Source organism: Canis lupus, chromosome 5 (assembly GCF_011100685.1).
Source record: "Canis lupus familiaris isolate Mischka breed German Shepherd chromosome 5, alternate assembly UU_Cfam_GSD_1.0, whole genome shotgun sequence".
Taxonomy (NCBI): domain Eukaryota; kingdom Metazoa; phylum Chordata; class Mammalia; order Carnivora; family Canidae; genus Canis; species Canis lupus.
The window spans coordinates 40,604,116-40,629,037 of NC_049226.1; the positions used below are offsets into that span (position 1 = coordinate 40,604,116).

The 24,922-nt window shown below is 37.1% G+C and overlaps 1 protein-coding gene and 1 long non-coding RNA gene across 5 annotated transcripts in view; one reads left to right on the forward strand and one right to left on the reverse strand.

Annotated features, from left to right (window-relative positions):
* The window catches only part of ULK2 (unc-51 like autophagy activating kinase 2), an 82,408-nt gene that overhangs the window by 33,086 nt on the left and 24,400 nt on the right, over window positions 1-24,922 (forward strand). For all 4 annotated transcript variants that reach the window (XM_038537031.1, XM_038537032.1, XM_038537033.1 and 1 more), the window contains exons 13-16: window positions 2,340-2,511; window positions 12,536-12,596; window positions 20,581-20,718; window positions 24,522-24,667. In XM_038537031.1, the coding sequence (XP_038392959.1) occupies window positions 2,340-2,511; window positions 12,536-12,596; window positions 20,581-20,718; window positions 24,522-24,667 (517 nt within the window). The remainder of the gene's footprint in view (window positions 1-2,339; window positions 2,512-12,535; window positions 12,597-20,580; window positions 20,719-24,521; window positions 24,668-24,922) is intronic.
* The window catches only part of LOC119871861, a 54,964-nt gene that overhangs the window by 28,888 nt on the left and 1,154 nt on the right, over window positions 1-24,922 (reverse strand). The window lies entirely within an intron of this gene.

The following is a 24,922-nucleotide window of genomic DNA, read 5'->3' on the forward strand; positions in this document are numbered from 1 at the left end:
GAGCTGCTATATCGTGACAGGATTTGGCTGTAGTGAACCATCTGAGTGGTTTTGGGTGAAGGTGTATTGTAACCCACTAGATTCTTCTAAAAACAGGGTGGAAGTAGACTAGTACTACTGGTAGACTAGCAGAGAGTAGAGTGGTCTATTAGAAGAAAGAGAACACTGCAGACTCTCACACATTATTTTTTTTTTTGTTTTTCTGAGAATGAGGGTCTGAGCTAAGGGGAAGATGGAGGCCAGGTAAGAGAATGGTAGAGTTTGTAGGGTTTGGAATTGCTTGAACTGGAGACCGAATGGATGGATAATGATGAAGTCGCTCAGTAAGAGAGTGTGGGAAGAAGTGCTTTGCAGTAGAAAGGTGGTGAGTTAGTCCCTTGCTCACTGGAGAGATCTAGGCTGCAGAGGTGAGGTGGTACTTGAAGGCAGGAGGGTTGGAGTGGTCACTGGGGTGAGTATAAAAATGTGAGTAGCAGAGGGCCCAGAGTGGCACCTTGGGGAACTCCACTTCCTCTCCTTTAAGGGAAAAGTGAGAAGCAGGTGCCCATAAAAGAGACTAAGAAGTGGGAGGAGAAGCAGGGGCACTGAGTGAAGGGGTAGAGTGTCAAGAACAGTCGGCAGTGCAGGTAACTTAAGAAATAGAGCATGTGTCCACGTGACTTGGCAGTGGGAGTTAATTAACGGTAAGCCCAATAAAGACCATTTCGTTGGACAGATGAAGGCAGAAAATGGATTATGGTGGGTGGAGCGATACATAGGAGGTGAGGAGCTTGTGTCTGTGAGGACTCATCATTTCAAGAGACATTGTTAAAAAGTAGAGAAGTGAGAGCAGATGGCAATTGAGAGGACTGCAGGGATTTGAGGTGTGAGAATCTGGAAGGTGTATATGCACGGAGGGGGAGAAAGCCAGCGGAGAGGGAGAGGATGAGAGCATCAGGGGCAGAGGGGAGCTGGTCCGGGTCTCTGAGGACATAGAGGGGAATAGGCTTAGGGCACAGTGGAGAGACCAGGGGGAGAAGATCCCTTCCACTCAGATGCTGTGGGGGCACCAACTTTACAAATGCAGTGAAGAGCTTGAGAAAGTGCCCACCCAAACCAGTGGAAAGAAATCGTGGAGTTAGATGCTAGGAATCACATCTCGACTGCTATTTAGTTGCATGATCTTGGGCGAATTCCCTAAACTTCGGAGCTTTGTTTATTTATACATATATGAAATGGGTTTCAGAACAGGACTGGGGTTAGGTAAGACGTGGAAAGCTCTCAATAGTGTCTAGTCCATGGTAGATGATCAGTCATGGTAGTATTTCATTGCCCCTTCCCTTTATTACCTTGACACAAAAGGTCTCCTGAAAATGTGATGAGATTGTATATCATGTGTGTGTCACACACAATAAGAGATCTGACACAGATTTCATTGCACTGTGACATTTGGAGGAGCACTAGCAGTGAATTGGGTGTTTAAGACATGGGTTTAAGTTTAAAGGGCATTGTGTAGTATTTTTCCTTAAATAGAAACAGAGGTTAAACAGGATCATAGGGGACTTAACACAATAAGTTAGTAAGTTTATTGTTTGAGAAAACCATTATGTAATCAAGACATTTAATTAGAGGTGTCACTTGAGTCCTTGAACTAGGAAAATGCCAAAGAACATATAGCTGCTTACATCTAATTATTTGTTTATACATTTTATATGCTTTTCTTTCCTTCCTGTCCTATGTCCTACAAACCCACTCCTCCCCCTAACAAAGAGGAACAAAAGGAACATACCTGCAGCCTATAAGGTTCTCCAGATCTTTCTTTCTGCGAGCGTACATGATTCTCTAGGTTTGAATGCAGTTATCCATATTGGTTTATTCACTTTTTTACATATCATGGTGTCTTGCTTTCCTGTTTACAATATGTTCTTCTTTGGAGGTTTAAAACTTCTAAAACATGTACAGGCTGTCATTAGTCCAAAGTCCCTGGACATTGTGTTTTAGTCATCAAATGAATAGTTACTGAGTACCTGCCCTGCTAGGCCAGGAGCCGACACTGGGAGTGATGAGATGATAAAAACACACCTCAGAAATTTCAGGAGAGGCAGACATGTACATGATGTGTGGTATGCTGTATTTTTAAGTATCACTTTTGAAAACCATTTGAGAAGTCTTTATACAAAGACACTTGAAACTGTGCTTCTCTAAGGGAAAGATTTTCTGAAGAGATTTTTTTTTTTTAATTTTAAGATGGAATTGAACTTTATGCCCACTCTTATGAAGACAGTATTCCTTAGTCTAATGGCTATTCTGACATGCATTTTATTATTAGGCCAGTTTTAATTTTATGTTGTTAATTTTAGTCCCTTCCAGATATGCAGCATATTCAGGAAGAAAACTTATCCTCCCCACCATTGGGTCCTCCCAACTACCTACAAGTGTCCAAAGATTCTGCCAGTACTAGTAGCAAGAACTCTTCTTGTGACACGGATGACTTTGTTTTGGTTCCACACAACATCTCGTCAGACCACTCATGTGAGAATCTTTTCTACTTGTACACATTATATTTCTTAATTTACTAGACTAGCATTTATTTTTAACCTTTATATCATGCTCTCTTGGGGAGGGCACCTTTTCAACTGGGCACTTTACTTAGTTGTTTGAATCCCCAGAATGATATACCTGCTTTTCTAAGATCTGCTCAGTCATCTTCCACAAAACAGTCACTTTGGATTCTGAAGGTAGATGAAAGGTTTGCAGGAAACTTATCTCAAATTCTGTTTGTATGCAAACAGAAAGAAATAGAAAAGTCAGCAGAATGGGAGAAATTAAATTTAAGGAAAGGAATTAAAGGAAGATCTCTTTTGCAAAAACAACCTTAGAGTCAAGGGAGTTAAAAGCAGTCTGGATGCCCTTCAGAAGATACTGGTGTGAGGTCATGAATGAGTTTTCATAAATATATAGGAAGAACTTTTATAAAGGAAGCAGAATCCAAGTTGACTAAATATGGGCAGGGCTCTAAGGAATAGTGAAGAGCACCAGAAAATCTGCAGAAAACAAGTTAGAACCCTTGAGAAAGAAGGAACTGTGGTTTGGTGGTGAAGGAACAGGATCAGAAAAACTAGAAATTTGGTTACTTTGATAGTTGAATGGTATCAAGTTGACCATGTGCAAGTACAGATGGTTGGAGAAGTTCATATCAAGGGGTCTATGTAGTTGTTTGTCAAATACCGATTTTATAGCTGCTACTGTTAGGCACGGTGCTAGTGTTGTGAAGGCCATCATCCCTAGAGCAAGTGCACTTTGGGATGTATTGGCTAGGGACAGAGAGGCACAGACGGAGCTGCAGGAGTAGGTGGCAGTTCACGATCAGTGCTCTGACCACTGGGAGTTACCTTTAAAAATCCAGTATAGGGTGGTTTCATTCTATTTTTTAAAAGGAATTAGAACTTTAAAAATTATGCAATATTACGAACAGGAAGTAATACAGCAGATACTCAGATCACCACCATGCTAATTTTATTTATGTCAATGTTTTGCCATTGTTATAGATGTCTTTTCTTAAAGATATAAAATGTTCTAGGTACTGCTAAAGCCCTTTTCCTCATTCTACTCTTGGCAGAGGTAAATTCTTTCTGTAGATTTTTTTTTTTTTATGCTTCCACATATGTCTTTATCTATAAATAACATACAGTATTCTTGTGTTTTTACAGTTCTAAGTAAATGGTATAAGGAACGTTTCTATAGCTTGGTTGTTTTTTTTTTTTTTCATGTTTTTGCTATGTATCTAGATACATATTTAAATGTGTATGTAGTTTAACATCTAAATTTTATAGTGCAACTAAACCCACAAGTTTATCCATTTCTCTGCTGAGGGTTACCTAGAAAATATCTATCTTTTCACTATTCAAAATGTATTGTAACAGATGTCCTTATGTCAGAGTTTCTTCCACATGGATACTCTAGAAATTGTCAACTTCAAATCTATAAAATACTGGTACAGACAAGTTGTAGGCAGCTAACAGTCTCTGCCACGCTGCCCCAATGCAATCATGGTATCTTCTAAAGATTTTTTTATTGTATTTAATTTTATCTGGAACTCACTTTTGTAAATGGAATAAGGTAGAAATCTTATTATTGAATATTCTGTCCTTTCTCTACTGATAGGTAGACTTGTCATATCAGGTTTACATAAAGAATTGGTTTGTTTTAAGGTTTTCTTTTCCATTGGTCTATGTGTCTACATTATAATCATTTTTAAGTGCGTGTGTGTGTGTGTGTGTGTGTGTGTGTGTGTGTGTGAGATGGTGGGAATTGGTGATGGTAGAGAGCATTCTAGTATTCTTTGAAATTACCCTGGCTACTCTTGCCCCCTTTTACTCCCATGTAGTTTAATTTCAGCTTGACAAATCCTACAAAAACCATTTGGGGATTTTGATGGGAATTGTGTTGATTTTATAAGACCTGTATAGTGTAGTTAATGATCTTTACAATATAAAATTGTCAAATCAAGAATATGTGTTTCTTACAAAACAGATGAATGGGGAAAGGAAGGAAAAATAAAGTAAGATAAAAATGGAGAGGGAGGTAAACCATAGGAGACTCTTGACTATAGAGAACAAACCTGAGGGTCCCTGGAGGGGAGGGAGGTAGGGGATAGGGTAACTGGGTGACGGGCATTAAGGAGGGCATGTAGTGTCATGAGCCCCGGGTGTTATATGCAACTGATGGATCACTGAACTCTACCTCTGAAACTAATAATACACTATATGTTAACTAACTTGAATTTAAATAAAATCTTAAAAAGAAAGAAGAGTATGTGTTTCTCCATTTATTTAGATTTCCTTAAAGTGTTTTGATAGATATTTGTATTTTCCTGTATAAAGGACATTCACATCTTTTGTCTTATTCTAGTTACCTTGGTTTTTTGTCCTTGTGAAAATACTGTATTTGAAATTTTTTTTTTCAAAACTGCTTCTGTTGAGGTCTTTGTGCTGCCAAATCTCAAGTCATTTCTCAGTCTTCATCTTTTTGATATTTTTACAGCATTTGTTGTAGGTGGCCCTTCTTTTTAGTTATTCAAAATTTGTTATTGTAGAATACATCATGCATGTTTTTTTTAAAGGTTTTAAAGGTTTCATTTATATATATATTTTTTGGTTTTTTATTTTAAAGGTTTCATTTATATATTTATTTTTTTTAAAGATTTTATTTATTTAGAGAGAGTAAGAGCAAGTGAGGGGAGGGGCAGAAGGAGAGGGAGAGAGAATCCCAAGCAGACTTCCTGCTGAGCTCTGAGCCTAACATGGGACTCGATCTCATGACACCGTGATCATAATCTGAGCTGAAATCAGGAGTTGAACTCTCAACTGACTGAGCCACCCAGGCACCCCCAATTTTTTTTTTTTTTAAGATTTTATTTATCTATTCATGAGAGACACACACACACACACACAGAAGCAGAGACACAGGCAGAGGGAGGAGCAGGCTCCATGCAGGGAACCCTATGTGGGACTCGATCCCAGGACTCCAGGACCACGCCCTGGGCTGAAGGTAGGTGCCAAACCGCTGAGCCACCCAGGGATCCCTCAAGATTTTTTTTTTGGAGCAGTTTTAGGTTTATAACAAAATTGAGAGGAAGGTACAGGTTTCCCACACAACCCCTGCCCCCCCATTCTCAACATCATTCACCAGAATAGTACCTTTGTTACTGAGGATAAACCTACATTGACACATCACAATCATCCATTGTCCAAAGTCTTAGAATTCATTCTTACTGTACGTTCTGTGGGTTTGGAGAACGGTATAATGACATATAGCTATCATTATAATGTACAGAGCATTTTCACTGCCCTAAAAATTCTCTGTGCTCCCCACCTACCCCTTGGAAACCACTGATCTTTTTGCTGTCTCTATAGTTTGTACCACAGTTTATCCATTTACCTATTGAAGGACATTTTTATTTTTTCCAATTTTTGACAATTAAGAATAAAGCTACTATAAACATGTTTATACAGGTCTCTGTGTGGACGTATGTGTGCAGCTCCTTTGGATAATCACCAAGGAGCATGCATGACTGCTGGCTGGTATGGTAACAGCATGTTTAGTTTTATAAGAAGACACCAAACTCTTACAAAGTGGCTGTACCGTTTTGCATTCCCACCAGCAATGGATGGGAGTTCCTGTTGCTCTATATCATCAGCACTTGGTGATGTCAGTGCTCCAGGGTGGGCTGTTCTAATAGATGTGCAATGGTATCTCATTGTTGTTTTAATTTGCATTTCTCTGATGACATGTGATCAACATCTTTTCATGTGATTATTCACCATCCATATGTCTTCTTTGGTGAGGTGTCTGTTAAGATCTTTGACATCCCAGTTTTTAATTGGGTTGTATGTTATCTTATTGTTGAGTTTTAAGGGTTCTTTGTATATTTCAGATAACAGTCCTTTATCAGATGTGTCTTTTGCAAATATCTTTGTTCCGTCTATGGCTTATATTCCATTCTCTTGATACTGTCTTTCACGGAGCAGTTGTTTTTAATTTTAATAAGTTAATTATTAAATTTAATGATCAAATCATTTAAATGAATTTATTTCTTTTATGGATTGTGTTTTTGGTGTTGGTATCATGATACCCAAGAACCTCCAGGTTTTCTCCTATGTTATCTTCTACAGTACTTGCAGTATTTTTCTTTTACATTTAGATCTGTGCCCCATTTTAAGTTAATCTTTTCGAAAGGTCTGTATCTCAGTGATTTTTTTTTCTTGGTCTGTGGATGTCTAGTTGTTCCAGCATCATTTTTTTTTCTTTCAGCATCATTTGTGGAAGATTATATTATCTTTACTCCTGTCAAAGATCAGTTGACTATATTTTTGGGGGTCTCTTTCTGATCTCCCTGTTCTGTTCCACTGATCTATTTGTTCTTTTGCCAATACAACACTGTCTTGATTACTGTAGTTTTATATTAAGTCTTGAAGTTGAATAGTGTCAGTCTTTTGTCCTTCTCCATCAATATTCTGTTGGCTTTTATGGGTCCTTTGCCTCTCCATTTAAGCTTTAGAATTAGTTTGTCGCTATTCATAAAATTAACTTCCTGGAATTGTCATTGGGATTGTAGTGAATCTTTAGATTAAGTTGGGAAGAACTGAAATGTTGACAATATTGAGTCTTCCTATCCAGACATAGAGTGTCTCTCCATTTATTTGGTTCTTCTTTGATTTCATTCATCAGAGTTTTGTAGTTTTCCTCATATAGATCATATATGAATTTTGCTAGATTTATACCTAAATATTTCATTTTGGGGGTGCTACATATAAATGGTGTTTTTAATTTCAAATTTTAATTGTTTATTATTAACATACAGAAAAGCAATTTACTTTTTAAATATTAACCTTGTATCCTGAAATCTTGCTTTCATCACTTAATAGTTCCAGGAGGTTTTTTGTCAATTCTTTCAGATTTTTTTACATAATTGCATCATCTGTGAGCAATAATTTTTTGTTTACCTTCCCATGCTGTATACCTTTCGTTTCCTTTTCTTAAATTAATGCATGAATGCATTAATAAGGACTTCCATGCAGTGTTGAAAAGGAGTGGTGAAAGAGAACATCCTTCACAGATTATATGAAATTGTAATAACCACAGTCAATAAAAAAAATTAGTGGAAGAAAAAAAAAGAAATGAGAGAGGACATCCTTATATTTTTACCTAATTTTAGTGGGAAAGCTTGAAGCTTCTCACCATTTAGTATGATGTTAGCAGTAGCTTTTTGTAGATATTCTTTATCAAACCATTCCTAGTTTACTGTGAGCTTTTATCATAAATAAAAAATGGATTTTGTCCATTGCTTTTGGATTTTGTCAAATGCTTTTTCTGTGATTTTCCTTTTTAGTGTATTAATGTGATAGATTACGTTGTTTTAGAATGTTGTGCCAACCTTGTATATGTGAGATAAATCCCATTTGGTCCTGTTTTTTTTTTTTATTAAAGATTTTATTTATTTATTCATGAGAGACACACAGAGAGAGAAAGAGGCAGAGACACAGGCAGAAGGAGAAGCAGGCTTCATGTAGGGAACCCGATGTCGGACCCCGATCCCAGGACTCCAGGATCACGCCCTGGGCCGAAGGCAGGCGCTAAACTTCTGAGCCACCTAGGGATCCCCTGGTCATGGTTTATAAATCTTTTTATTCATTGCTGGATTCAGTTTGCTAATATTTTGTTGGAGATTTTTGCATCTGTGTTCATGAGAAATATTGGTCTGTAGACTTGTATGTCTTTTTCTGGTGTTGGTATGAGGGTAATGATGGCCTCAGAGAATGAGTTAAGAAATATTCTCTCTGCTTCTATCCTCTGAAAGAGATAGAAAATAGAGATTTGGTATAATCCCTCCTTAAATGTTTGGTAGAATTCACCAGAGAACTAATCTGGGCCTGGTGCTTTCTATTTTAGAAGGTTATTAATTATTGATTCAATTTCTTTAATAGATATAGACATATACTCAAAATACCTGTTTCTTCCTGAGTGAGTTTTGGCAGATTAGGTCTTTCATAGAATTGGTCCATTCATCTAGGCTATCAAATTTGTGGTCATAGAGTTGTTCATAGTATTCCTGTATTATTTTTCTGTAATTTGAAAATGATCTGCCTAGGTGTAATTGTTTTTGAGCACTTATCCTGCTTGGAGTTCTCTGAGCTTCATGAATCTGTGGCTTGGTGTCTGGTTTCATTTAGGGAAAATCTCAGTCGTTTCCAATACTCCCCTCTGTTCCTTTTATTTTCTCTTCTCTTTCTGGTAATCCCATTACACATGTTACACCTTGTGTAGTTGTCCCACAGACCTTAGATCTTCTGTTGTCTTTTAAAAAATAAATCTTTGTTTTTTTTCTCTTTGTTTTGCAGTTTTTGAGGATTCTGTGGTTATGTTTTCTAGTTCAGAGCTTCTTTCCTCAGCTGTGTCCAGTCTACTAATGAGCCTATCAAAGGCATTCTTCATTTCCTTCACAGTGTTTTTTATTCTCTAGCATTCCTTTGTGGTTCATTGCTAGGATTTCCATCTCTCTTCTTACTTTGCTTATTTGTTCTAACAAGCTGTCTACCTTTTCCACTAGGGCCCTTAGCATATTAATCATAGTTGTTTTAAATTTTCAGGCTGATAATTCTAACATCCCTGCATGTCTGGTTCTGATGCTCGCCTTGTCTCTTCAAACTAGGTTTTTTGCCTGTTTGTATGCCCTGTGACTTTTACTTGATAGTCAGACATGATGACTATCATGGGTAAAGGAACTGCTGTAAGTAGACTTGTTGGTGCTGTGGTGGTGGGGTGTAGGAGGAGGGAAGTAGTGTTCTATAGTCCTGTGATAAGGTCTCATCTCAGTCTCTGGTCTATGGACTCACCAGTGTTTCCCAGTTTCTTTCTCCTGCCTTAGGTGAGACAGGATGGCTCTGGGGTCTCCCTGCCCCGAGCTCAGTTAGGTGGGAGCTTAATTCCAGCAGAGAAAGCTCTGATTAAGTGGTTTCCCCTGAGGGCAAGCCTTGTTAGACCAGAAGCAAGAGGGGATTGTTCTCCACCGTTAACTGTGAGCATCTGAATTCCCCAAGATCAATCTGACCATATTATGAGCTACCTCTGCGCAGATCCTGCTGGAATCTTTAACTCTGAGAGTTGTCCGTAGTAATCCTCCAGCAAATTGCCAACCACAGTTCATGTTTTTCTGCCATGGCTGTGGTTTCCTCCAGCCTTCTGCTAGTGTGTCTCTTTGCAGATGAACCACAACTCCCTGTGTTTGCCTGTCTGTCTCTCTTATCCTGGAGCATCAGCTTGCCTTTGTCCACCTCTGTCTTTTAGATCCAAGAAAAATTGGTGATTTTTCAGTCTGTTCAGCTTACTTGTTAGGGTAGAATGGCGACTTCCAAGCTGCTTACATGTGAAACCGGGACCCCGAAGTCCCCACGTAAGATCTTTAATACTATTTAAAAGTAGTAATAAGACAAACCTGAATACATGCCTCTGACTTTCTTTTCTCTTTTGTCTGAGTTTATATTTGTTTTGTTTTATTGCTCTAAGTTTAGGGAAATTTCCTTGATGTTTTCTTTTATTGAGTTTATTGAGTTTCATTTTATGTCCTCATATTTTTAATTGTTAGAAGTATTATTCTTATTTTAGAGTGCAATATTTTATCTCTGAGGACATTAATTACATACATATATTTTTAAACTTTTCTCTGGAAAATATTTCTTTTTTATCTCTCCCAGGTTGTTTTGGAGTCTGGTTTTCAGATTATAAATTCCTTCCTTGGATGTTTGGTAATTGTTGTCTACTCATAATTAAGAATGGAAAATTAGAACGATGTTTGAAAGCCTCCTGTGTAGTGGGTCTTAAGGACAGTGAGTCTACACTGGTGATTTATTATATATTTGGCTTCTGTTTTGGAGGGCTGCTCACATCTTCTGGAGAAGACTCCCTTATACCACATTGGGGAAACTTCTCTTGGCTAAGGATTCTGTCTTCTTGGGTTTCCTAGGTTAAATAATGCTTCAATCAACTTTGTAACTTCTAAATTTTGTGGCTGTTAATTTGTCTATTCTTTTCTTCCTTGTGAATTTAGGCTCTTCTCTTTTCTCTCCTTCCCTAATATGGTATCATATAAAAATAACCATATAATTAACTAAAACCATTTAAAATCTTTTTATGGGGGCTGCCTGGTTGACTCAGTCAATAGAGTGTGTTACTCTTGATCTCAGGGTCAATAGTTCAAGCTCCACATTGGGGGTGGAGCCTACTTAAAAAAAATCTTTTTGTGGGTCTTTTTGTCCTTAGGGTAATCCCCATTAGGAATATCCAATCAATTTACTGAGCTTTAAAGTCACTTGAAAGTGACCCTTCTGCTGATAACATTGACAAGTTGATACATAGTTATGTATGACAAAACATGATAAATATTTTGCTTCATTTTGCTTTTGATTCCTAGGGATACTTTTTTCTTTTTGATTTGATTTTGTTTCATACTTATGTATGGCTCCAAACTCAAAGCTACAAAATGAAGTACACTTAGTGAAATGTAGCCCCAATCCCTGCCCCATCTACCTTGTTCCCTCTGTTACCATGTCAGGAGATACTCTCTTTAAAATCGATACCTTCCTTCCTGACTTCTCTTTATTCTCTTACTCTGATTTATTTTCCTTTATATACATTTTAAAATATTTTGTTTGTTTTTAGAGAGCGAGAGAGCATGGAGCCTGATGCAGGGCTCGACCCCATAACCCCAAGATCATGACCTGAGCTGAAATCAAGAGTTGAATGCTTAACCGACTAAGCAACTGAGGCACCCCTATTTTCCTTTATATTTCTCATCATGCCTGCTGCTGTTACCTTCTTTCATTACTAGAATGGAAGCTTCATGAGAGTAGGGACTTGAGATGTGTTAAAATAAATGCATTCCTCAATTCTTATTAAGGGCCATTTAGAGAGATATTTGTGTTTGGAGGGTCCCCCCCTTTTAAGTATAGTTTAGCGGTATAACCTATACTTTTATTTTTTTTTAGTTTATATTATTTGGTCAACATTGCTATTTATATCAACACATTAATTATGCCTTTACAGCCATTTAAAATCACACAGACAATGTGATATAGTGGAAATATCAGTAACAAGAATGAGGTGCCCCTGCATTCTGAGCTCAGCTCTGTTCCTATATATAGATGATACAGGAGTAGATGAAGATGGCCTATGGCATGTGCTACTGTGTTTGAGAGGCCCCAGGTTCCATTACGTCTTGTTCAACAACCCAGACAAGACAGGAAAGTGTTATGCAGGATGGGGGTGCTCCAACATTGGGGTGAACTAGACTTTGTTTATAGTCATTTGTGCTAGAATGTGACATGTGTGTTCCTAAAATATACCACTCTCTGAAAAAAAATTGTTCAATAAAAACCAGAGTTTATGGGCAAATTGGACTTAGGGGCATAACACTCAAAACGTTGGTGAGTGATGTTGTCAAAAGGAACATGATAAAAATGTTAGCACAATTTTTACTGTGCATGTTAAATGGTGAAGAAATACATAACATTGAAATAAATAGAACCCTTTACCTTGAAAAGACCAGATGTGTGTTTATAGGAGTGGGCGCCAAAGGGTTGTAGCCTGTGAATTCAGCTGAGTGCAGTGTTTTCAGAGTTTATACTCATGGTTTTTTTTATTTTTTAAAATTTTTTTTTTATTTTTTTATTTATGATAGTCACAGAGAGAGAGAGAGAGAGAGGCAGAGACATAGGCAGAGGGAGAAGCAGGCTCCATGCACCGGGAGCCCGACGTGGGATTCGATCCCAGGTCTCCAGGATCGCGCCCTGGGCCAAAGGCAGGCGCTAAACCGCTGCGCCACCCAGGGATCCCTTTACTCATGGTTTTTAACCTGCTTTTACTCATGGAGGAAATTGCAACATAGGCAGGTGGTAAATCTGTGTTGTCCTCAGAGTTTTCCTAATAATGTTGGAACAATTTACATTTTTTAAGCAGGTGGAAGAGCAGAACTGATGGTATTTTTCTCTTTCTCCTTTAGATGATATGCCAATGGGGACTGCTGGCAGACGTGCTTCAAATGAGTTTTTGGTGTGTGGAGGGTATGTTTATAAGTATATTAAAAGATTTTTCATATTTTGTTTTTTGTGAGTAAAGTTATGGAACTTTGACCATGTTTCTGATTCTAAAGTTTATTCTGTTTCACAATTGGTCATTTCTTTTTTAAAAGTTTAAATTGTAGTAAAAAGCACATGAAATCTGTTGTCTTCACCCTTTTTAAGTTTACAGTTCAGTAGCATTAAGTATATTCACAATTTTGTGCAACCCATCTCCAGAACTTTTTCATCTTGCAAAATGAAAACTCAGTACTCATTATGTAATTATTAGCACACCCCATTTCTCCCACCTCTAGGCACTGGTAACCACTGTTCTACTTTCACTATGAATTTGACTTATACCTCATATAAATAGAATATACAATATATGTCTTCTCGTGACTGGCATAGTTCAAGGTTCATCCACGTTGTAGCATTTGTCAGAATTTCCTTTTTAAGGCTGAACCATATTCCATTCTATATAATATATATATACTGTGTTTTGCTTATCCATTCATCTGTTGATGGACAATTGGATTTCTTCTACTTCTTGGCTCTTGTGCATAATTCTGTTATAAATATGAATGTGCAGATATTTATTTGAGACTCTGATTTCAATTATTTTGGGTATATACCCAATATTGGGGTTGCTGAATCATGTGGTATTTCTACTTTTAATTTTCTGAGGAGCTGCCATACTGTTTTCCATAGTGGTTGTACCATTTTACATTCCTACCAACAGTATGGGAGGGTTCCAGTTTCTCTAGATCTTTAGCAACGCTTGTTATTTCTGGTTTGTTTGTTTGTTTCTGATAATAACCATCTTAATGGGTGTGAGGTGATATCTCATTGTGGTTTTGATTTGCAATTCTCTGATTAGTGGTTTTGAGTGTCTTTTCATATACTTATTGGCCATTTGTATATCATTTGTTGTTGAGTTATAGTTTGTTATATATTTTGGATATTAACCCTTTATCAGATACATGATTTACAGATATTTTCTCCCATTTCAAAGATTGTCTTTCCACTCTGTTGATGTGTCTTTTGAGTGTAGAAGTTTTAGAATTTGATGTAGTCTTATTTGTCTATTTTTTGCTCTGTTGTCTGTTCAGGAAATCATTGCCTACTCCAGTGTCATGAAACTTTTTTCCTATGTTTTCTTCTAGGAGTTAATATGGTTTTGGGTCTTATATTTAGCTCTTTAATCCATGTTGAGTTCGTTTTTGTATATTGTATAAGGTAAGGGTCCAGCTGCATTCTTTGCATGTGGATGTCTAGTTTTCACAGCACCATTTGCTAAAGAGACTGTCTTTTCCCATCAAGCAGTGTTGACATCCTTGTCGAAGATCATTTGTCCATATATGCAAGGGTATGTTTCTGAGCTGTCTATTCCATTCTGTTGGTCTCTATGTCTGTCGTTATGCTAAGCACATTGTTTTGATTACTGTAGATTTGAAGTCAGGAAGTATGAAACCTACTATTTTGTTTTTCTTGTCCAAAATTGTTTTGACTATTCTTTTCCAAAATTGTTGTGACTATTCAGGGTCCTTGCAGATTACATATGAGTTTCTGGGGATAGGTTTTTTTCTATCTGCAAAAAATGCCATAGAGATTTTGGTAGAGATGACACTGATCTGTATAGATCACTTTAGGTGGTATTGACATCTTAACAGTACTAAATCTTCTAGTTGATAAAGACGGGGTATCTTTTTAAGTTTTTTCCAGCAGTTGTACTTTTCAACATATAAATCTTTTACCTTCTTGGTTAGACTTATTTGTATTTTATCTTTTTGATATTATTGTACATGGTATTGTTTTCTCAATTTCCTTTTTGCATTGTTCATTGTTAGTATATGGAAATGCTACTTATATCTGTGTGTTGGTTTCATATCCTGCAACTTTGCTGAATGTATTATTTTTTTTAAAGATTTTATTTATTCATGAGAGACATAGAGGGAAAAGCAGGCTCCTTACAGGAAGCCCGATCCAGGGCTCAATCCCTGGACCTGGGATCACACCCTGAGCTGAAGGCAGATGCTCAACTGCTGAGCCACCCAGGCGTTCCTGAATGTATTAGTTCTAATGGCTTTTTGTGTGTGAACTCATTTGGATTTTCTACATTTAAGATCATGTTATCCATGAACAGAAATAATTTTACTTTTCCCATTCCAATTTGAATGCCTTTTATTTCTTTTTCTTGCCTAATTGCTCTGGCTAGGAATTCTATGTTGAATAGAAGTGGTGAGGGCAGGCATCCTTGTCTTGTTCCTGATTATAGAGGAAAGGCTTTCAGTCTTTAACCAGCGAGTATGATGTTATGGGTTTTTATATATGGTGTTTATTATATCGAGGTAATTTTTTTCTATTCCTAGTTTTTAAAATGCTTTTTTATCATTAAAGGATGTTGGGATTTTATCAAATGCTTTTTCTGCATGAATTGAGATGGCCATGTGATTTTTGTCCTTCATTCCATTAATGCAGGGTATATTATAAATCACATTTGGTCATGGTATTTTGCATCAAATTTCATCAGGGAAATTGTTCTGTTTTTCTGTTTTTTTTTTTTTTTTTTTTTTTTTTTTTTTTTTTTTTGTATCTGTGTGTGGCTTTGATATTAGGGTAATGCTGAACTCATTGAAGATGTTCAGGAGTGTTTCCTCGTCTAGTATGTTGGAACAGTTTGAGAAGTGTTGATGTTAATTCTTTAAATGTTTGGTAGAATTCACCCGTGAAACCATCTGGTCTTGGATTTTTGTTATTGTTAGGAGGTTTTTGAATACTGATCCCATTTCCTTACTAGTTATGGATCTGTTTAGATTTTTCTCTTCATCATCCAGTCTTGGTAGGCTATCTGTTTATAGAAATGTATCCATTTCTTCTAGGTTACCCAATTTGTTCATAGTATTCTCTTACAGTCCTTTTTATTTCTGTGACATTAGTTGTCATGTTCTTTCTTTTATTTCTGATTTTGAGTCTTCTCTTTTTTTTTTAGTTAATCTACCTGTCAGTTTTGTTGATTTTTTTAAAATGCCAACTCTTTGATTTTTTTTCTATTTTCTCAATTTTGTTTATCTGCACTAATTTATTTATTTGGAGAGAGAGAGCATGAGTATGAGTTGGGGGAGGGATAGAGGGAGAGAACTTTAAGCAGACTTCCCTGCTAAGTGCAGAGCCCAACACAGGGCTTGATCTCACAATCCATGAGATTACTATCTGAGCCAAAAGCAAGAGTTGGATGCCCAACTGACTGAGCCACCCAGGCGCGCCTAGTTTGTACTTTTTCTAATTTGAGGGGTAAAGTTAAGTTTTTGATTTGAGGATTTTTTTTTTATGTGAGCATTTACAGCCATAAAAGTCCATCTTACCACTACTTTCCCTATTTCCATAAATTTTGGTATATTGTGTTCACATTTTTTTCTCAATATTTTTAAATTTATTTTGTGATTTCTTTTTTGACCTATTGTTTAAGAGTATGTTGTTTAGTTTCTATGTATTTGTGGATTTTCTAGTTTTCCTTCTGTTGATGTCTAGTTTCTATCCATTTTGATTGGAAAAGATGCTTTGTATGATTTCAGTCTTTTAAAATTTCTTAATATTTGTTTTGTAGCCTAATATATGGTCTGTCCTGGAGAATATTTCATGTGCACTTAAGAAAAGCATGTGTTGTTCTGTTGGTGGTGGGAGGAATATTCTGTATATGTCTACTAGATCCATTTGGTCTAGAATGTTGTTCAAGCCCTGTTTCTTTATTGCTTGTTCATCTGGCTCTTCTGTCCATTATTGAAAGTGGAGTATTACATTGTTCAGCTGTTATTGTGGAATTGTTTATATCTCCCTTCAGTTCTGTCAATATCTGCTTCATGTATTTGGGAGCACTGATGTTTAGTGCATAGATATTTATAATTGTTACATTTTGTTGGTTAATTGATCCTTTAATTGTGTCCTTTTTTGTCTTTTATAACAATGATTGACTGAAAGTCTCTTTTGTCTGATACTAATATTGCCACTTCTGCTCTCTTTTGGTTACCATTTGTCTGGAATATCTATTTTTTTTTTAAAGATTTATTTATTTTAGAGAAAGCTTGGGGCGGGGAAGAAGGAGAGAGAATCTTAAGCAGGCTCCCTGCTGGGCACAGAGCCTGACATGGTACTCCATCTCACATGAGATCCACGACCCTGGGATCATAACCTGAGCTGAAACCAAGAGTTAAATGCTCAGCTGACTGCACCACCAGGGCGCTCCTGGGATATCTTTTTCCATCCTTGTACTTTCAGCCTAATAGGGGAGGATTTGTTATTGCTACTTTGTTAGTTTTACATATGTCTGTGGCTTTTTTGTAGGTTTTCTCTTATTACCCTTCTCTGTGTTTTGTTGATCTTGCTGTAGTGACATGCTTTGATTCTCATTTCCTATTGTGTATATTCTATAGATATATTCTTTATGGTTACTTTGGGACTACCTAAAATATCTTAAAAGTTACAACAATTCCTTTTAAACTGATAACTTCAATTGCATACAAAAACTCTGCTCCTATAGAGAGCATACCTGCCCTATGTTATTGATGTCACAGATTGCTTATGAGTTCCTAATAGTAACATAGATTTATAGGTTCTTTTGGTGCTTTTGTCTCTTAGATTATTATTATTTTTTAAAGATTTTGTTTATTTATTCATGAGAGACACAGAGAGAGAAAGAGAGGCAGAGACATAGGCAGAGGGAGAAGCAGGCTCCATGCAGGAAGCTGGATGTGGGACTCCATCCCAGAACGCCGGGATCACGCCCTGAGCTGAAGGCAAACGCTCAACTGCTGAGCTACCCAGGCATCCCTGTCTCTTAGATTCTATATAAAAATTGGGGCATTCTGGTCTTAAAAGAGAGGGGGAAATAGTGATAGCAGAACTAAATAACAACTCTGAAAGGTTGTCTTCTGTCATCAGTCTGTTTCCCTCTACTTTGAGAACAGCGTGTCCCAAATGGGAGCTGCTCTTTCAGTCTACTTCCAGGGGTTATGGGAGGGAGTGTAGAAAGGGGTTCAGAGAGAGGTATTATTTTGAAAAGAATAATATAGTCTACCACAAGATGTTAAGTGCATGTGGAGACAAATTATTAAAAATACATTAAAATATGCTGTATGCAAAATTAAAATGGTTCAGTGCAGGTACAAGACCTTCTTTGCAGAGCCATTAAAATTTTGTATTTCCATGTCCCAATAACTATCATCTTATATGCCAGTCTTTGTAATGTTAGTGGTAGTATACCTCGTTCTTTCCTTAGAACCTCACTTTTATTGAAATTATTATTATTATTATTTTTAAAGATTTTATTTATTTATTCATAGAGACAGAGAGAGAGAGGCAGAGACACAGGCAGAGGGAGAAGCAGGCATCATACAGAGAGCCTGACGTGGGACTCAATCCAGGGTCTCCAAGATCACGCCCTGGGCTGCAGGTGGTGCTAAACCGCTGCGCCACTGGGGCTGCCCTTATTGAAATTATTTTGAAATATTTATCTTTGTAGGAAATTCTCTGACCTCCAGACAAAAATGATTCATTTCAGTAAAATAAAAGTCTGTTGTATTGTGGACAGACTGCTCAGTCTTTCTGGTATTCCACGCAGGTCAAAGACAACTTTCCACATGGAGAATCCTCTGAACTGCTGCACCTACTGGAGATGGGAAGGATGTGCTGGAGACTCAGGGCATACATACAATGACCTTCCCTCTCCTCTCCTTGGGCTTAGGGAGTCAAGTAATGGTTGAATTGTGTTATTAATATAAAGCTAGACAGAAAAGTGGCTGTAGTGGTCTTTACTAGCAGGAGCTCTGGGAATTTTTCCAGGGAAGACTTTGTAGATGAGCAAGTCTGCTTGAAGGTTCTGTCCAGAGACGGAGACCACATTTATAGAACACCTGCCATGGCTATTCATCTTCTCACCTGCTGAGAGAGGATTGCTTGAGATTCTCCGAGAGAGGTGTTTTGAATTATGTATGAAGCTGCTGAGTTTACTTCTTAGAGTAGTTTTATTATGTTCTAATTTCCCTTTGGTGATTAACAAGTACAGGAAAAATATTAGAAGTTGACAATGTATATGTAAAAAAAAATTCCCAGATGTACTTCACCAACAATTTACTTACTCACTGAATTGAGACAGTAGAAAAGTGATGTCTCTTCATTCACATTCTGATCCTTGATGGCTGTGCTGGTTGTTCTCTTATCAAGGAATTTAGCTTCTAAGGCCTTTGTGTGCGCTGGGTTACAGGCATCAGAGATAGTGAAGTCTCATAAAGCTGTTTAGTTTCCAGTAGTAGAAGTTTTTTGTTTATTTTAATTTTCAGGTTATGGGTCAACTTCATAATCAGGTATATATATATATTAAAATCACAGATCATTGCATTTAAAAGATACTTAATGTTACACTTGACACTAATAACATCATGTGTCGACTATACTTCAATATAGAAGGATGGATGGATGGATAGATGGATGGATAAATAAATACATGAAACTTAATGGCAATTACCTAAATGAAAAATAGAGCTTATAGACTAAAAGCTAGAAACAATAGTACTGACTATAGTGTGGTTAACACTAAAGATTTAGTTTTCTTGCAAGATGAGAAGTCAAAATAAATAGTTGTTGCCTTCATTTCTGTGGCTCAAGGAAGTTGTCTCCAATTCTTTTGGCCTGTTCTTCATGGGTTAAAAGTAGCTGCTGAAGCTCCAGCAAGTATACCCATGTTCTGGGTAGGAGGAAAGAGGGAGAATAGATAGATTTCCATTTACATCTCATTAACCAAGAAAGGTATATGACCACACCCATGGCTGCAAAGGAGTCTGGGATGTGTCATAATTTCACTGAGCAAATCACCACCTTCCATAAAATTTGAGTTCTGCTAGTAAGAAAGACTGGGTGAATGGGTATGGAGGAAAGCAACTAAGAGCTTTATTATGGATCAGATTTTCTTTTTATTTAAATATGAAATACTCTAATGGTTCAAAAAGCTCTAAAGTGACACTATAGAAGATAATCATACTGTTTGTTAGATAAGTAGACCTACAATCTCTTTATATTTGTAATGTTGTAATTTGAGAAAAAGTGTTAGACTCGTGTGGCTTTTTTAGTATGATAGAAGGGCAGGGGGATCCCCGGGTGGCTCAGCGGTTTAGCGCCTGCCTTCGGCCCAGGGCGTGATCCTGGAGTCCTGGGATCGAGTCCCGAGTCGGGCTTCCTGCATGGAGCCTGCTTCTCCCTCTGCCTGTGTCTCTCATGAATAAATAAATAAAATCTTTTAAAAAAAAAAAAAAAAAAGGAAAGGCAGAAGAATGAAATAAATCATCTTTTTTTTAAGGTCCAGTATTGTCCCTGATGTTTTTTGTTAGTTTGTAAATTGAATTGAAAGGACACATTATTTTTAAATTTATGAAAAGCAAGGAAAGAGGCTATTACAGAAACCCAATACTAACACTTTAGCATGTGGACTTCAGTAATGTGCTTTGAGAATTGTACAGTGTTATATTCAGTCTTTTTTTTTTTTTATTCAGTCTTTTTAAAAGTCAGAGTTCTTTGGGAATGCTTACTGCATTCATGCTTTTGTAAACATTCCAGTCATCTTTGCTCTTGAACTTCCTGTTCTTTTACCCAGCATATTTTCCTAGAAATATTTTTTCCCTCACATAATAATGAATAGCAGAATGTGAGCAGATGAAACTGAGTTTTGCCAACCTACAGACTTTTCCTATTGTTGTAGAGGAATGTTTTTCCAGATCTTGTTATAATTCTTTGTCTTCAACATGCCTATGAATGCCTGAAGAGTTCTTTAAATGACTAATGTGATTTTTTGGCCTTATTTTTGAGATGATTGTTTTTTATTCACGTGGAAGTGATCATTTGGCTTCTTCTAAAATTTTCTCTAAATATCACCAAGGTATCAAATGAAAGAAAAACAGTCTTACTTGGATGTCTTTTCTTTTTCAATAAATTATGGTTGCAGGCAGTGCCAGCCTACTGTGTCACCTCACAGTGAAACAGCACCAATTCCAGTTCCTACTCAGATACGGAATTATCAGCGCATAGAGCAGAACCTTACATCTACTGCCAGCTCTGGCACAAATCTACATGGTTCTCCAAGGTGAGTATTTTTTCTTTTCCCTTTTAAAAATTTTGTTGTTATTGAAAGATCTATTGTTTCCATGGCTGACATAATCTCTTACATGTGTATATAATGAACAGGTACAAAACTGAATAATAAAAACTTTTGTAATGCATCTATTGAACTAAGCTATTTAAGCTTAGCTGGATAATAATAGTGTGATATGTATATATGATAATTCTTAAGAATTAAGGAAGAACTTGTTAAAGAAAATGAAATCTCACCAGTTATAGCAGATCATTTACATATTATTTCCTCCACATCCTGAAACCCCACTAATGTAGTAAGAACAAAAAGGTCTAAGTCCACAAAGACAAGGAAAATAAAGAATATCTGCTCAGCAGGTGAAAGGTTTCAGCACACTTCTGGAAAACTGAAGGAAGATGAAAGAGGGGTGCCTGCTGTAGGAGGACGGGTGTCAGAGTGCTCCACAGTGCTCCCGAGACCCAGGTCCCACAGAGTTCAGGGAGGGCAGGGATGCAAGTGAGGCATAAGGCTGAAAACAAAAGTACAATCTGGACAAAGAAAAGAAAACTTATTTTAAAAATGTTTATTTTTTTGCCCTTAGAAGTAGATTAGAGACTGCATCCATAATCAGAACAAAATGCTTTTGAAAACAATCAAAATCAAAAAGACCTCTTGGACATTGCAAAATGTAACTGAAATAAAAATAAATGTTGGAAGACAAAGTTGAGGCCATATGTGAAATAGATGAATCAAATAGGGAAGACAGAAACTATGAATAAAAATTATTCAAGTGTTAATGTAGGCATTCCAGAGAGAACAAGTAAAATGTTGAAGAAGAAAATATCCAGGAAATAATCAAGAAAAAGTTTTCTTGGAGAATACAAGATTTTAGATTAAAAGGTCCCACCAAATTCATAGTTCAATGAATGGAAAAAGATTCACAGTATCTCATAGGATGAGATGAAAACTCATGAGAGTTTCTATAAAGGACATTTTGATAATATCTGTGAAAATTATTAATGCATATATCTTTTGAATCCAGCACTTTAACTTCTGGTAACTTGTTCTGTAGATACACAGTCCTTGCCTGTGTACGAAGTTCCATATATACAGGTTGTTAATTGCTATAATAGCAGAGGATGAGAAATAAGCCAAGTGCCCACGAGTAAGTGACTAAATTATGAACATCCATCTATGACAGTGGAACGCCTTCCATAAAGAGGAAGGAAGCTCTGTATGCACTGAAGTAGAAAATTTCCCAAGGTATATTATAAAATGAAAAAAGCAAATTGATAGCAGAATTAGCAGTGGCGTTCAAAGTGTGGTTTGTGTGTGGCTCCCTTTCAAAAGCTCCATAAGGTCAAAAGTGTTTTCATAATGATATTGGGACACTGTTTGCTTTTTTCTCACTATGTTGACACATGCACTAATGGTGCAAAAGCAGCGATGTGCAAACTGCTGGTGCCTTAAAATGCATCAAGGTAGTGGCACTCAACTGCGTGGTGATTTTTCATATCTTTTACCACCACACATTAGTGGTACCAAGGAATGTGTTTAACAAACCGGTAAAAGTTACTATTTCTCTTTGAAAATCACAACCTTAAGTGGCTTGTGGGCACAACCTTAAGTGGCATGTTTTTGGCAAACATTGGAGTAGTTCTCTTAAGGAGAAGCACTTGTATGATTGTTCTAGTTGCAAGTTGAACTAGCTCCTTTTTTCATGGAACACCATTTTTTTTTAAAGATTTTATTTATTTATTCATGAGAGAAACAGAGAGAGAGAGAGGCAGAGACACAAGCAGAGGGAGAAGCAGGCTCCATGCAGGGAGCCTGACGTGGGACTCGATCCCGGGTCTCCAGGATCACACCCTGGGCTTAAGGTGGCGCTAAACTGCTGAGCCACCCCGGCTGCCCGAAACACCATTTTTTCATGAAAGAACAACTGAGCTATAGGTTGTGGGCATCGGCAGCCATTTCATTGAAAATGAACTAAGTCTGCCTAGTAAACAAGTGACATAAAATTTGAGCTCTAGAGCAAAAATTAGAATTTTTAAAAACCTGTATTCACCACTGAGATCTTGACAGCTTCTGTTAGGTTTTGGTTTTGGTTTTTGTTTTTTTTTTGTATTTTTTTTTTATTGGAGTTCTATTTGCCAACATATAGCATAACACCCCATGCTCATCCCATCAAGTGCCCCCCTCAGTGCCTGTCACCCAGTCACCCCATCCCCCCCACCCACCTCTCTTTCCACTTCCCTTTGTTCGTTTCCCAGAGTTAGGTGTCTCTCATGTTCTGTCACCCTCGCTGATATTCTGTTAGGTCTTCATGGTCATTTCTGTTAAGATTTGTGGTGATATCTTGGTATGGATGAGACTTTTTGATATTATATGATGTGGTTGGTCATTTTGGAATATCTGCATAACTCATGCAACCAACATTTTTCAAAATACCAAATGTTTAAAAATCCTGTATAGGTAAAAGATCCAGTCCAAATACAAGATTTGCAAAAGATTAGAGCCTAATGTAATAGAGTACAAAATTTCATTGGCATGGTTTCAGATTCCACATTGCAACTATTCTTTTAGAAATTTCTGAGTCTTGGGATCCCTGGGTGGCTCAGTGGTTTAGCACCTGCCTTTGGCCCAGGGCCTGATCCTGGAGTCTTGGGATCGATTCCCACATTGGGCTCCCCGCATGGAGCCTTGCTTCTCCCTCTGCCTGTGTCTCTGCCTCTCTGCCCCTCTCTCTGTGTCTCTCATTAATAAATAAATGAAATCTTAAAAAAAAAAAAAAGAAGAAAGAAATTTCTGAGTCTTGATGTAATATCAAAGACGAGTGTCACAAATATCTGAAAAGGCTACCAAAATATTCCTTCTTTTTCTGGTTACATATCTGTGTAAGGCTGGATTTTCTTCATGTGCATTCCCCCATATATTGTGCTATATAAAAGATTGAATGCAGAAACAATTCTGAGTATATGTCATCTATTGAGCCACACATTAGAGAGATTTACAAAAATATAAAACCGTGTCATACTTCTCATGAATTTATTTTGTTTGGAAGATATAATTTTCATAATCTTACATTATGTGTAATAAGATTATTACTTTTAATGAATTATTAATTACCAATTTTTTTCAGTTTTAACTTCTCATACAGTAAATACCAGTAGATATAAATTTCATAAATAAAAACTCTGGGATAGGGTGCCTGGGGGCCTCAGTTGGTTAAGTGTCCAACTCTTTATTTCAGCTCAGGTCGTGATCTCAAGCCCTATGTTGGGCTCTGTGCTGGGCGTGGAACCTGCTTAAGATTCTCTTTCTTTCTCTCTCTCTGCCCCTCCACCACCATCTCTCTCCTTAAAAATAAATAACAAAAATCTGTGGGATATTCAGTAATTTTAAGAGTATAAAGGGAACCTAAAATTTAAAAAAAATTTGAAAATAGTTGGTATAGTATATATTACCTTTGTTAAAATAAGATGAAAATAAGATTATATTTTCAGCTTGTTTGCTTGTATATGAATTAAGGAATTCTGGAAGGATATATTAGAAACTAGAAATAGTGGTAACCTTTGGAATAGAATTGAGGGAGTGTCAAGAATTAGGCAGACAAAAAAAAAGAGACAGACAATACAAGGATGGGAGATGGGAGGGAGACTTCACGCCATATAATTTTATACATTTTATATTTGTTCCATGTGACTGTATTATATATTTTTAAAAATTCTACTCCATGGTATGTTGTTATGAAGTTTTAGAAAAAAAAGGACGAGAGTCCCAGAATATGCCAATAATTTTATTTTTCTTTTCAGATCTACAGTGGTACGAAGGTCTAACACCAGTCCTATGGGCTTCCTCCGGCTGGGATCTTGCTCCCCAGCACCAGCAGACACAGTACAGACAGTTGGACGAAGACTCTCCACTGGGTCTTCCAGGCCTTACTCACCCTCCCCCTTGGGTAAGGAGTAAAGCTGTTTTCAACTTTTTTTTCATTATGACAAATCTGACATGACACTACACTCTCTTTAGGAACATTGGCTCACAGCAGTGAGTCTCAGCTGATGGGGAGCCATATCCTACCCCTCCAAATCTCTGCCTTACTCCCGACCCCCACCTGAGCATCTCTATACACATTTGTTGGGACCTCTATTGGAAATATAATAATATAAATGGATCCTACGGATAAAAAGTATCTCCATTGGGTTTGGGCCCC